The sequence below is a fragment of the Tetrao urogallus genome (assembly GCF_951394365.1).
Source record: "Tetrao urogallus genome assembly, chromosome: 6".
In the NCBI taxonomy this organism is placed as follows: domain Eukaryota; kingdom Metazoa; phylum Chordata; class Aves; order Galliformes; family Phasianidae; genus Tetrao; species Tetrao urogallus.
The window spans coordinates 21,930,938-21,944,153 of record NC_136819.1 but is presented as its reverse complement, the minus strand read 5'-3'; the positions used below and the strand labels follow the sequence as shown (position 1 = coordinate 21,944,153).

Here is a 13,216-nt window from a genome sequence, read left to right as displayed (position 1 = left end):
TACTTAGAGGCTAACTCAAAATAGGCTTCATTCAACTGCACTATAATAAAAACAATAAAAGGCCAGCAATATATAAAATCACAGGAAATAGACCGAAATTAGATGACGAATCTTGTAACAGGGAAAATTCATGAGTTTGCATCAGCTCAACAAAATACAGAGCATAATACATACCTTGGACAGTTATGAGTTACTCTAATTGTTGAAGCAGAAATGCTTTCACTGCTTTATTTTACATCTGAAGCAGTTGGAAGAACCGTGCAGCAAAATAACTAACAACCAGGGCATTTTATTGAGCTCTAACTCTGTTAGTTTTCAGGACTTTCTGCTAGAAAGGGGTCATTCTCCTAGCAATTAAGCACACGTAACAATTAATACAAGCCATTTCTGTCTAAATATTCCATAACCAAACCTATGCTGTCATTTTCAAAACCTTATTGCTTTGAACTCATTAACAGCTTTGTACTGATCAGAGGAATCTCTAACTGAAGCAAGCCTGTTGCATTAAAATTGTGATTGTACCCTCTGCACCTCCTGCTAATCTGCCTACAGCTTTTACATACTCTTTCTGCAACTCTGCACTCTATTCCTATCTAAACCATGTAATGGGAACAAGAGAACATATACAAGCACTACATTTAATCCTTACTAACCACAACATCACGGTGAACAACAAGGAGAGCTAGAGAACTGCATGCTGAGCCAGCCTAGTTCAAAGGGAAAAAATAAATGACAAGTTCTGGAGGTACAGTTCTGGCCAATAACACAAGAATTTTTGGCACTGAGTTACTTGCACATTTCACTGTGATATTAATGTTAACTTGCAGGTGCTTCAACAGTTACCTATATCCTGACCCTGAGGCCAATGTGAAATAACTTTTCTTTAAATGTTTCAATCTTGGAGTTTACCTAGATATGAATATAGCAATTTTCTTGCAAATGAGGAACACATTCAAGTCATCTTTAGTTATTTTGTCTTCTTATCAGAGTTTGAGAATACAGTTAACATCTTTGACTACCCCAAAAGCACACATGTACCTTCTTTCCAACTACTATTTTTCATCCAGGCTAACTAGAGATCACAACAGTGCTATGAGTCCACATTAGGCACAAATTTAGATGAGAAATATACTTGGGCTCAAGTAGATTCCTTTTTCTGCAATGAGCAGAATTTTGACAACTGAATACCACAATTATTTTTTTTAATGTTCTAAAAGATCTCCACAACTTATTAAATTTACTAGCAGATATTGTGTATATCATCACCTTCCAAACTGTCTGAATTCAGAAATATCTGAGTCCTGGAGAATATACTCCCTTATAGATCGCAACTGCAATACGTTCTCATCTCAAAGAGATAAAACATAATATATTCAACTAACAAATAATCTCAAAAATGGGCTGGAAAAGGCTCCTGTTATTCAATTCCATGGAAAGAACATGGTTCAAGACCCAACAGCATTAGTTGGCTAAAAAAAGAAAAACACCACGAAAAGAGCCTGATAAAATGAAATTTTCATGCATGCTCAGAGCAGCTATCAAAAAACACAGTTAAAGATATCACAGGGTTGTGCACTTCTGTTCTACAAATTTAACTGCTTTTGAACAATTCCCAATCTGAATTCTATTTTCTTTAACTGACCCCATGAGAAAGGGTCACAGGCACACTGTGCTGCTGGCTAATATGGAGCTTACACAGCCCATAAAGGAACTTTTTTATGATGTTTCTGTTTCATATTGAAGTGAGAAATGTATTCATGCACATATTAAGCAATTTTCATAGACTAGGATAAATATCAAATTCTTTCAACTAAGACATAAAGTCACCAAGGAACTGACCATGTATGGCATGAGATTCATGATATGAGGTGTTAAACTCCAATATGCTGGACAAATTCCAGCCTGTCTAATTGCAGTCAGCCCTCTAACTTTTCTTAGCCATTACATATTGATAAAACATTCCTGCTTACTCCCCTGCTGCCCTAGCATGACACTGCTGTTATGTGTTCCACTGCAGCTTCAGTGCTCTGCTCTACACCATGCTCTGTCTGTGGCAATAAACCTGCCTAAGAGAACCTCTAGGTTGAAAAGCTAAGTATAAATATCTTTTTTTCAAAGTATGTATTTAAGAAGGATTAGAAAAAGCCTGCTTGTTGCCCAGACTTAAGTATAACTTCTCCAGAAATTGACCGGTTTCCAGAACAGAAGAGAACCATAAGAGCTTTTTGTATTCCTTTTAAAGCCTCCCTAAGGATATCCTCTTCATTTTACTAGATGCTTCAAGATGCTTGACCTGCTAGCATAATCTGAAGGTGTTAAGATACTTTGACTCCCCATTTATAGAACACATTCTTCTTCTGCAGCTAATTTGTTGCTTAAGAACTGACAATTGTCACATTTGTTCTCAAGTCAATGACAAAAGTAGACCAATGCCTTTGGCTAGGCAGCAGAAATTTGTCTTCTAGCCCTTCCTAACAACTGTTCACACTCAATCAGCCCGAGGAGTTCGAAGTAAAACACGCTACTCCTGAGCACTCCTACACAGCTTCCAGAGAGACTCTCTTTAACTTACCATAAAGAGAGACAGTTAACAAGTTTGTTTTTATTAGTAACACAGAACTATTTTTTTATATTTTAACACAGAGAAAATTAACTGATTATGAGTGAAAATCATCTGCAGCCTTTATATGGTAAAAAATCAGAACCAGCTGCCTGGTGCAGAAGGTTAATTAATTCTCCAGCATTTGTTCTTAACAGAGGAAGGTTCAACCAGTGAAACATTTAAAAAATACAAAAAAAAACCAAAAAAACAAAAAAACAAAAAACAAAAAACCCCACAACCAACACCCCAACAAAACTTTGATCATCGGTTTCTGTTCGAGAGAAATTATGTAGAAAAAAGCACGGAGAAAATTGCAGGCATAAGACTAATCAGCTATTTCAGCAAAATTACGTTAAGGACTCTTGCAAATTAAGATCGTCAGTATTTCCACTGACTATTTCCACTGCAGTTATTCAATCTGAGAGTTCTAAACTGACCCTAAATGCAAAATAAATAAATGTGTGTACGCATGCATGAAAAATAAATAAATACACAAATAAATAAATAATCAAGCATGCAATTTGGAGTGCAATAGCCAAAGTTCATATTTCACAGCCAGGACATAAAACAAACTGCTAGTTATTTTGCCAGTTGTCATAAAAATATATTAACTTCATCTGTTGGAGTTACCAACACAATGCATACACAAACACACAGAGAATTATTACCAAGTCTCATTCCACATACCTCTTATACGAGGAAGAAAAAGTCATTTGTTTTATGAGTGAATCAAATGAATTTACTTACCACAGCTGGGGGATCATTCCATTCTTCATAAGAAATGGCAGCATATGGATAAATTCTATCATTGATAATCTGAAGAGTAGCAAGAGCGATTGCTTTCATCGATCGAAAATATGCTTCCCAGAACCACCTTGCCTGCAAAGAGAATAAAATTCACTTTCCTACTGAACAGATCCAGCACACAATAATCAGTTCAGGCTTGACGCATACTATCTGCTCAGTGTAGTCAACAAGTCAGGTGGAAATTAAATTAGGAGGCATGCTTACTCCTACTAGGATATTTCTGTAGTGCCAGCAGACTTCAAACTCAGTTCCACTTCCATGTAAAAGAAGACTTACAGCCAATAAAAGGAAGCAACAGCATTACTTCACAATTGATCAATAAGAATGAAAAACCTTGCAAATCCTCAAAGAAATCAGTCACTTTCACATTCTTATCATCAGTTTTCCTTTTGAAAAAACAACAAAAGCAGTTTGACCATTGAAAATAAGTTACTGTTATACTCAATTTTTCCAAAGCAGAGGGACCCACCGTGCAGCTAACCAGCCTAATAAAGGCATGGAGCATAAAAGGTGGAACTTAAGTCACTTTTTAACTAGATCAACTGGAGAATTTTAGTATTCATGATCTCCATCAAATTAATAAGTCCCCTAAACTGCCAAAAAAATTATAAAAATAAATATCAAGATCTTTCATAACAGTCCATGCACTTTGCTTATTAATAACAAACATTCATCTGGACTAATTTACAACAAAGGAAGTGTAAAATTGCATGCTGAAATGAAGCATGTAATTTCCTTGTACCCAGGCACACGGGGTTTCACAGAGAAGTCATTCTCAAGCCCTGTACGGTAAGTTTAAATCTTATCCCAGTTTCCACATAAGACACAAACGTTTGAAGAAAAATAAGGTTTCAGAATTGAAAATGCTCACTTCTCTTATTTTCTATTAGAGATAAAAACATATTTTTAAAATGCCTAGAATCATCAAATGATCCTGAAGGATCACTTCCAACCCAAAAGGAAATACGCACTGCCAATAAAAATAGTTCAAGTGTTTTGGCCCAAGAGACGTGACATTTTCCAACCTGATTTTTCTCCAGGAAACTCCAGCACCTTGAAGTGTCCAGAAAGTAATTTAATTTAAAATCTCCCTATGGTTCAGTATCAACATTTGTATCTAGATGGTAAAGCAATTAGAGGAAAACAGAGCAGAAAGCAACAACTGAAGGAAAAAAATGTACAAAGTTGGGCAAATGCTATTTTACTGTTACGTATTTCTTAAACTGCACAAAGACTCTACAGAAAGGCCAGTTTTAGACATGCGATCTGAGAATATTATTATTTAGAATATTGTATTACTGAAGGAATACCAAGCTTTTGGAGGTACAGACTTGAAGATATAAGAAAACTATAGCTTTAACTATAACTGTAAGTCACTTGTGGGTTTATGCAGGCTGTTGCCTTTTAGTAGAAGACAAAGAGTGGTTCCTGCTTGTATAATTTGTGCTGCAGCATCCCTCAGCTACAGAGTGGTGCAGAAGAAAGATTATGGAGAGGGAAAATGCAAAAAAAATCTTTGGCCAGGATAGTGGCCCCAGCACCCTGCTCTGTGGGGAGTCTGTAAGACAGGTTCTTCAGAATAGTTTTGGTAAATATTTAAAAAGAAAAAAAAAATCACGTTCCAATTTTAAAAAACAGCAACAGCAAATCTGACAGGAAAAGGGAGAAGCGTACTCGAGCACTGTCTTTATCATGAGAAGACATAAACATACAAGCATGCACCACAAAAGATGATTTCAAAGTTTTACTAAAGGTGATAGAGGAACATATCCAAAACGTTACAATTCTCTCTGCAACTCATCATCCAGAGAAAATGCAAAGCAGTTTCACTCCAGAACAGAATCACTCTCTCTTCCCTTGATAAGGCTTAGTAGCTGGGTAACAACCTGATAGAGTCTGACCAAGAACACACTTCAAAACAAATATTATGTCCAGCTGTAATAGCAGAACAATTAAATGAACACATTAGAATAAGTTACATCTGAACCCTTAAAATATCAAAAAGACAGTAAATAAAGCAAGCACCACATTCTAAGAAAAAAAAAAAAAACAAAACATTCCTTTATTCCTGCCCCATTTCTTAATAAACCATATTATACACAACTCACTGCATGAGACTTGGAAAGAAAATAAAATATAAATTGAGAATTAAAAGTGACCAGATCAGCAAACTGAAGAAACTGAAACACAGAATGAATAGAGATTCCAAATATCATTTTTATATGAGACAACAGCTTGAGAAAACTGCTGCTATAAGCAGTGCTGATCATGAAGTGGAAATTGTTTTATGGAGTCTTTCAATACGCAACTTTGTGAGTAGATGGGAATGTGTATTCCATGTTACTAAATGACAACATTCCTAATCAGTTCTGAGATTATTTGTATTGTAACTATGATTATCCAGCTTTGTAACAATCAACTCTTTAACTAAACTAAAACTCCTTTAGCACAACTAGGATGGATCTGATGTAGCATCTCTTTGCTGAAAGAATGTTTGTAATATCAGGTAAGACTACACCTTAAAACCAGAAGCAACAGTGGAGAAGAGGGCAGAGGGTATTTATCTTTTAGGGACTAACATATATATAATTAATTTTTTGTAAGGAGCTAGAAAATGTTCCCACAGTTGGCGGTAATTTTTTGGAGTGCGTTTCTTTAAGGAAGAACTCAAAACCTTCTAAGGGGATTCTAAGTCCCCAAACAGATGTTTCAGGGTCTCATTACTTCCTCCCCACCTTGTTTGCTTTTATAAAGCAGAATTGATTAACATGGTTTGCCAGTCTCTGCTGCTCAGCATGGTGAATTGCTAAACATTTTGGGAAAGCTCTCTATTGGGAAGATGTGTGTCAATTCCATTTGAAATGTATTTTCTGCTCTACTTGGTGTGGTTGAAAAGCTTATGTTGGAATGTAATGAATACCTGGGGGAATAAAAATCCTATGAACGCAGACAGGGATATGGGAGAGAAAAACAAGAAAAGCAGCACTGAGATCTGTTCCTGCCTCCTATGCCAACTTTCTCAGTATTTTTACACAGTTTTTCTGAGCTGTCCATTTATCTTTCCCTCATCTGTGAATTCAGGAGGACAATAGTTACGTTCACAAGAGTAGCTTTAATATACTGGGAAATAGTTCTAAGTTTTAACAATTACAGTGCGTTGATTGTTGTCACAGCTGACCTGAAAAGGCTTAGAGAATCTTGCAGTAAGTGATCCACATTTACAGATCTTGTCTTTCACACAGTATTGATTATACAAGGTCTGCAACTAAGATATGGTCAGGATGCTATTCCTTTCAACTTGACTGAAATCAACTAGTTCTCTAGGAGCCTGCTTGATTAGGCTTTGGAACTTTCTGAGAAAACACCTTATGTGGACCACAGACTTGGAGGAAATGCTAAATTTGTATACACCTAAATATTGCTCAGGTCACAAGCAAGCTAAATTGTGAATAGAGATCAAACGTATACTTGGTAAAACTGCCAAAACAGCACAGTTGAACACATGCTAACCTATAGCATTTTACTCTGGGTGTACAGCTTATCTGGAATTGCAAACAGGTATTTGAGAAACACAGCTTCTTTTCCTCTTCTGAGTTTCTAAATAAATAGAAAATATGGGATAGATGCAACACAAAAGATGGAAAAGTACTGTTTTCTTTAACTGTTTTACCAACATGCAGAAGAGTCAAGAAGGGGGGCTGAAATATGTGAGAGGTCCCTTCCAACCCCTACAATTCTGTGATATGGAATGACTGACTCGGTAGGGAGTGAGGAATACAAGATATTATTGGGTTGCCTGATGGGTTTGAAGTGACTAGCACATCATATGAGACAACAGATTCCCCATGAAACTAACTCATCTGAATCAGGAGAAAATTTCACAAAGCCAAGACCACCTCACTGTAGAAGCCAAACACTGAAGGTATTGGAGACCAAACCCTCACCACTCTTATAGAGGTAAGATCTGCAGATCAAAGTCACAAACACAGGCAAGCTAGGAAGAAACGGCTTTAAATTGTCTCTTTTTCCCCTTGCTTCTTTGAAGGATAAAAATGCTTCCTGTAATGTAGAGGTATTAATGTATCTCTACAGCTACATGTATACACTTTGAGTAACAGTTGCAACATCCGTAACAGTACTTAGGTTCTTTTAAGAAACTTGCAGATAGACTGAAAAACGCGGCACTTCATCAAACAAATCTTGTTGTCAGCTGCAGAGTTTTGTACAGGTGGGATACGAAGAGACCAGGCAGAAAATACTGAGCATATACCGATAGAGGCAAGAGCTTGGGACAGAGCCATTTGCAGCTATTTTTGTAGGAGACAACAGGATAAGTGCAACAGGCATCAAGATTGAAGCCTAATGACAGAAAGTAACATTTATTTAGTTAAGGTGTTATTTTCCTTAGAAATAAACACACTTGGGGGCCTAGCATCTCTTTATAAGCTCTTTACAAGCCAGCACAGCATCAGGTTACAGAGTCCATTCATATAATGTTTATAAGTTCTAGTGTTAATGCTACTAATGGTGCTCCAGAGTAGAGTGCAAGACAGATCAATGTAAATCTTCTGATTGGTTTGTGGAAAGAAAAACACTAGGAATAAGGAAAGGAATACTTTTTGTAATGTTTAGATTAAAAGGAAAAATATTCCACTAAGCAAACTTTTTAGACTTGTTTTTTTCACAGCCTATGACTTGGTGGGAGTTAGGAAAGTTAGTAAACAAGAAAAAACAAGATTCACAAAAGAACAGTAAAAGTTAACTGCCTATAAACCACTACTTTTCTCAGCTTCTAGGTCAGGAGCCATGACACCGTAAGATTTTGCCCAATGCAGGAATTCAGTGTTTCCAAAATGCCTTGAAAAGGTTTTTATGATGCCTTTGAACATTACCATTTTCATACTACCTGACGTGACTCTCCTTCAGTGTTTTTCCTTCTTGATGGCTCCTAGTGTTCCTGGTTTTCACACCCTGACCAGTTGACTTAGTGAAGTTCTGGTGAAGAGAACAACATGATGTAGCTGCTGCAGTAGTTCTGGCCTTGAAAATCATATCCAGGTGATATGTGATTGTCTTTTCCATCTTGGTTCTGTTAGTTACTTTCAGCCAAATGTTTCACATTCATTTGATCCTTTTCCTCTACTTCAGCATCTCAGCAGTGTGTCTAATATCCATCTTAGAGACATATTGAGATGCAACTTTTTCAGACCTTTGTAAATTTGGGATTGGATAGAACCCAGCTTTATCCTTTCATTATTTGTAAAAAGAAACTTGGAACTAATAAAAATTATGTTAAGCCAAGCAATGCTTCCAAAGCAACTGACTGCTGCAGCCCACTCACAAAAAATGTATATTGGCAGCAAAAACATGCAGCACAGTCAAAAAAGGCATTACAAAGAAATACCTACATCTCTGCTGTGTATCTACCAGCTCTAGTCATGGAAGTTCAACCACAAGGACCTTCAGGCTCTAAAGCTGCACAATACTGTGATAAAATGGAATGCTTTTTAAGTTACCAAAATCTAACTAATTATTGCCCATTAAGTAAGCTATTGTAATTGCTCACATGCACTTCATACCCTTTCTGTTGTGCAGTAAGATCAGATAGGTGACTGAGGTTCAAGATAAACTGAATTATATATTTGCCTCATAATAAAGATGCATATGAGCATAGCTGATGCTATTTAACAATCAGATAGAAAGCTTGAGTTCTCACTCCCCCACTCCAGTCTATTCCCTCAAGGTAAAATCAGACTGAAGAGATAAGACATAAGATCTTTTGCAGAAACAATCATTTAGTGCATAGGTTTCTAAATGAGATCTTGGGTTCTGATGGAGGACTCCAAAACCCCAAATTCACACATTTTTGTTTCCTCTTTCTGGACCACTACTTCAGTGTGTCCACAGCTGGTTCCCTGCTCCAAAAACTGTTTTGCTACTCATATGTACCACTTCTTCAGCAAAGCTGATACCAGCTGGGTCTCAACTAAAAGTAGAGACATCCTTGTTTCTTTAAACAGGTTTACTGAAACACACTCAGAAGACTTCATGCAACTAAGAATTAGATGGCAATGTATTGTTGCTGTACAATGATAATGATAGGAATTTGATTCTGAATGAGTGCTTGCTTGGTAGGGCCCTCGGGAGCAATATCATATAATCAAATTCAACAAGTCTAAAATTGGCTGGATCACTCTTCCCTCTCACCAGTGGGGGAAAAAAAATGGGTTCTTCTGAGAGAAAGTGAGAAGTCTGGTGCTTTGAAATACATCCTGGACAGTCTGTGCCTCTCCTTTTAAGTAAGTAAGAGAGGAGGACAGAAGTAAGCAAAAAATTCAAAATTGCAAAATTTATCAGGACACCTTTTTCCCAGGTACACAAAAAGATTTGACGTGAGGAGAAACAACAATGCATGTTTGTCAAGCATAATTTATGGAAGAGAAAAATCAAGCCAGCTCTAAAATCATGGGAGTCTTTTGGAGTGCCAGTATAATTATGCCCAAACTCAAGGTAAACCCTTTAGAAAACACAATCTGAAAGTGAAGATTTGATTACTGTCTCTACAACCAAGAATTTTAAGGAATTCTGTGGAATACTGGTAAGCAAGCACTCTTTTATATCAAATTGAAAAACTGTCCAGATGATTGTTATGTTTTATAGCAGATTGAATTAAATGCCTTTTTCAACTCTGACCTATTCTTATTGTATAGTTGCCATTTTGCCAGCAAGTACCTATCTAAAAAAGTAGTTGCGTATTACATGAAAAGCACTCAAAATATCAGCATGCCATTTTAAAGGATAAGGAGTGGTCGAGAGTGTCTAATTTCAGGGAAAAACTAATCCTCAATTCAACACTGAGTTTTGCCAAACCTCAAACTAGAGGGTTCTTCAGAAGTAAAAAAGACAAATGATACTAGGATAATGCAGGGCACGTACATTTGTTTCCAGATAACTAAGGTTTGCTTCTATTGCAACATGATGTTGTTCCTTTAATATTATTCTGAAATTCCATTCTACTTTTGTTTCCTAATTGTGCTTGACTCCCAAGTAAACCTCCTCAAAATATTCATCTATTTAACTCATATAACCTTTATGATATGCCTATGGAGAAACATTTGTTAATGAAGACACTTCTGCAGGCTCACCAAGCAAAACATTCATATCATTACGGTCCTACATTTAAAGAAAGAGATTCTGGATGGACATTTTGAGGTGCTGCTTGTCTATCGTAATTCAGTCTCAAAAACCATCTCTTCAAAAGTAAAATAGTCTGTGAATTTAATCCCTAAATTAATACTCTCAATTGTAGTAATTTCAAGTCCTAAAACAAGCATATTTGCCTACTTCAGATACACTATGAAAAGTAGAACTAAATCTTTCCACTATCCAGATTTTTTTTTTTTTTTTTTTTTTTTTTGAAGCTGCCAATTCATAAGGGAACAGAGGCCAGAGTTCAAAATGCTAGTCTTACCCTTCAGATACCAGCCACTTGGGAGAAGCTCACTTATACAGACTCTCAGTTTTATTGCTACTAAACTACTTGACAAATGCTGACTCACAGGAGCTAAGGGTAAAGGAAAACGTTAGTGCAAGAATAGATATTAATGTTAAGCTTCTTGTACTGCAGTTTTCTTCAAATTCTCCTCTTTGGTGTTTTGAAAAGAATCGCTTATTACTTATAATCTATATGTAGAAAAAACACTGTATGCATATGTAAATGGTTCTCTGATGCACACCTGTTAAAGTTAAAATTTCAAGTCTTGCTTCCATACTTGTAGATAATTTGTGGCTTGGTTTCTATTTCTTAAAGTTTTCATCTGCTGTTACGAGCAACAGCCTGCACTGCTCAAAATCTCACTCAAATATAAGACAGAGAAGAAGCTATTCTAATAGAATGAAATAGTAACATTTTACATGGTTTTGAAATCCTACATCACTAAATAGATTTCCAATATTTCTGGTCCCAACAATAGTAACTGGATTCTAAAATAGCAAGAACGCAAAACTTAAGTAGGTAATAATACCACTCAACACTGATATTTTTCCCTCCTACTGCAGATTTCTTCAGTTCAAACTTGCTTTTTGACTAAGGATTATGTCAACCTGATGAATCTGTTGAAGAAGGCAACATTGCACCAGCCAGGAAACCTGATTTTTCTGCCCTGGCACCCTATAAAGCCATTGTCAAAATAAATTTCAATGATGGAATCAAGAAATGGATATCAATGCTATGAGCAGCACAGAACCCATCCAATCTCAGCTGTAATTGGAAATACTGTTGCAAAGCAGGGAGACAATCAGTAAAGAAAGGAGCAGGTTTTAAAAAAAAAAAAAAGTTCAGATTAATGGAGCACTTAGAGCTTTAAAACAGCATGATGCAAAAATAACCACCATTTATTCCATTCCCTTTGCTCACAAAGAGTGTTCAGCGCTGTCCTCCTATTTACAAGTCAAGATGTGTTGTCATAACAGATATGAGAGAATAATACAGATGCTCAACTGGTTTCTAGATATCTGTATCTATATAGTCATTGATAATGATGTAAAGACAATCAGTTCAGTTTCCCCTTCAGTTTCCAAGATTTTGTAAGGCTCTCTAATGACTCCAACTTCAACAGGCTGTTACTGTGAAGGGGCAGGCATACCTAACCTGAGGAGCAGACAAAATGACTTGAGTGTGTGTGTCATCCTTTCTACAACAGCTGGTCCTTCGTACACTCCCTGTTAACTGCATGAAACCAAACAGTGGTAACTTAGGTTTATGCTACCATTGATTCTACAGCAGTCCAGAAAAGAATAGAGAACAAATATGTGTATGCAATTGTAGAGAATATTCAACTACACTATGTCCAAAATTTGGGGGCTGCAGGAATGTTTTAGCTGCGTTTCTTGACAAATGATGGACAGCTCCTGAAACTGAAAGCAATAGGTTTCTAGTCCCAGTGGTATTGCCTTCAAATATGTCTATGTTCTCAGGGTGGATCAGTTTTCCCTGCTGCAGGCATCCTGCTGAGAGGTGAGGTCCCCAGCAAAACACAGGAATCTGACTGCAAGCCTTTGAGGTGGCAGGAGCCAAGGGGGGTTCAAAGACAAGGCTGGCTGGTGGGCAGCACCTCTGAGTATTGTGGAGGTTAGAGGTTAGTAAAGCAGGAGCCACTGGCCAATAAAACAGTGTTTGGAGAGCCCACTCTACAGATAAATTGGGGATCTGTTTACACCTTTCCCAGCTTTCTGAGTTACACACACTGACGCTTCCCACTGCGATCTTGTCCTACGTCCACTAGCATCTCCCCTTCTCAGCAGCTGCCCTGTTCTCTGCTGGTTGGCTTTGTAACATGGCTAAAGGATGCTTGGAAACTTTTAATCAGCATCCAGCATCAAAAATAAATAAATAAAAGCACAAGCGCTTTTATTTGTGTCAACTGCTGCAACAAGATCTGGCTTGTTTGATATTTCCCATGACTGCTGTACTAATGCTGGGAGAATAGAAGCTTAAATTCCCTTGATTAGAGAATTTAAACATAAAGCAAGCCCAATGCCAATCACACACATGAAAGGACAGCTTTCTGAAGCAAGAAAAAAAATGATCTAGGTAGAGTTACCACCACATTATAGCATTCAAAAATCAGTGCATACCTCACTTCAGAGCTTAAGCCCTGTATGAGGAAGAACATGTCCTTTTGATGAAGACACGTTTTCATGTTTCCTGTAAGCTATATAGCTCTATTTTAAGTGAGCATAAACATATATATACCCCACTCAAACAGTTCCAAACACTGAGCAATTTTAAGTGAGCGTTACTGCTTG

The 13,216-nt window shown here is 37.0% G+C and overlaps 1 protein-coding gene across 1 annotated transcript in view; it reads right to left on the bottom strand.

Moving 5' to 3' along the window:
- EXT2 (exostosin glycosyltransferase 2) overlaps window positions 1-13,216 on the bottom strand; it is a gene marked incomplete at both ends in the record, with an annotated part of 70,176 nt that overhangs the window by 34,612 nt on the left and 22,348 nt on the right. Inside the window, one exon of the mRNA XM_079537188.1 lies at window positions 3,350-3,481. Within this exon, the coding sequence (XP_079393314.1) occupies window positions 3,350-3,481 (132 nt within the window). The remainder of the gene's footprint in view (window positions 1-3,349; window positions 3,482-13,216) is intronic.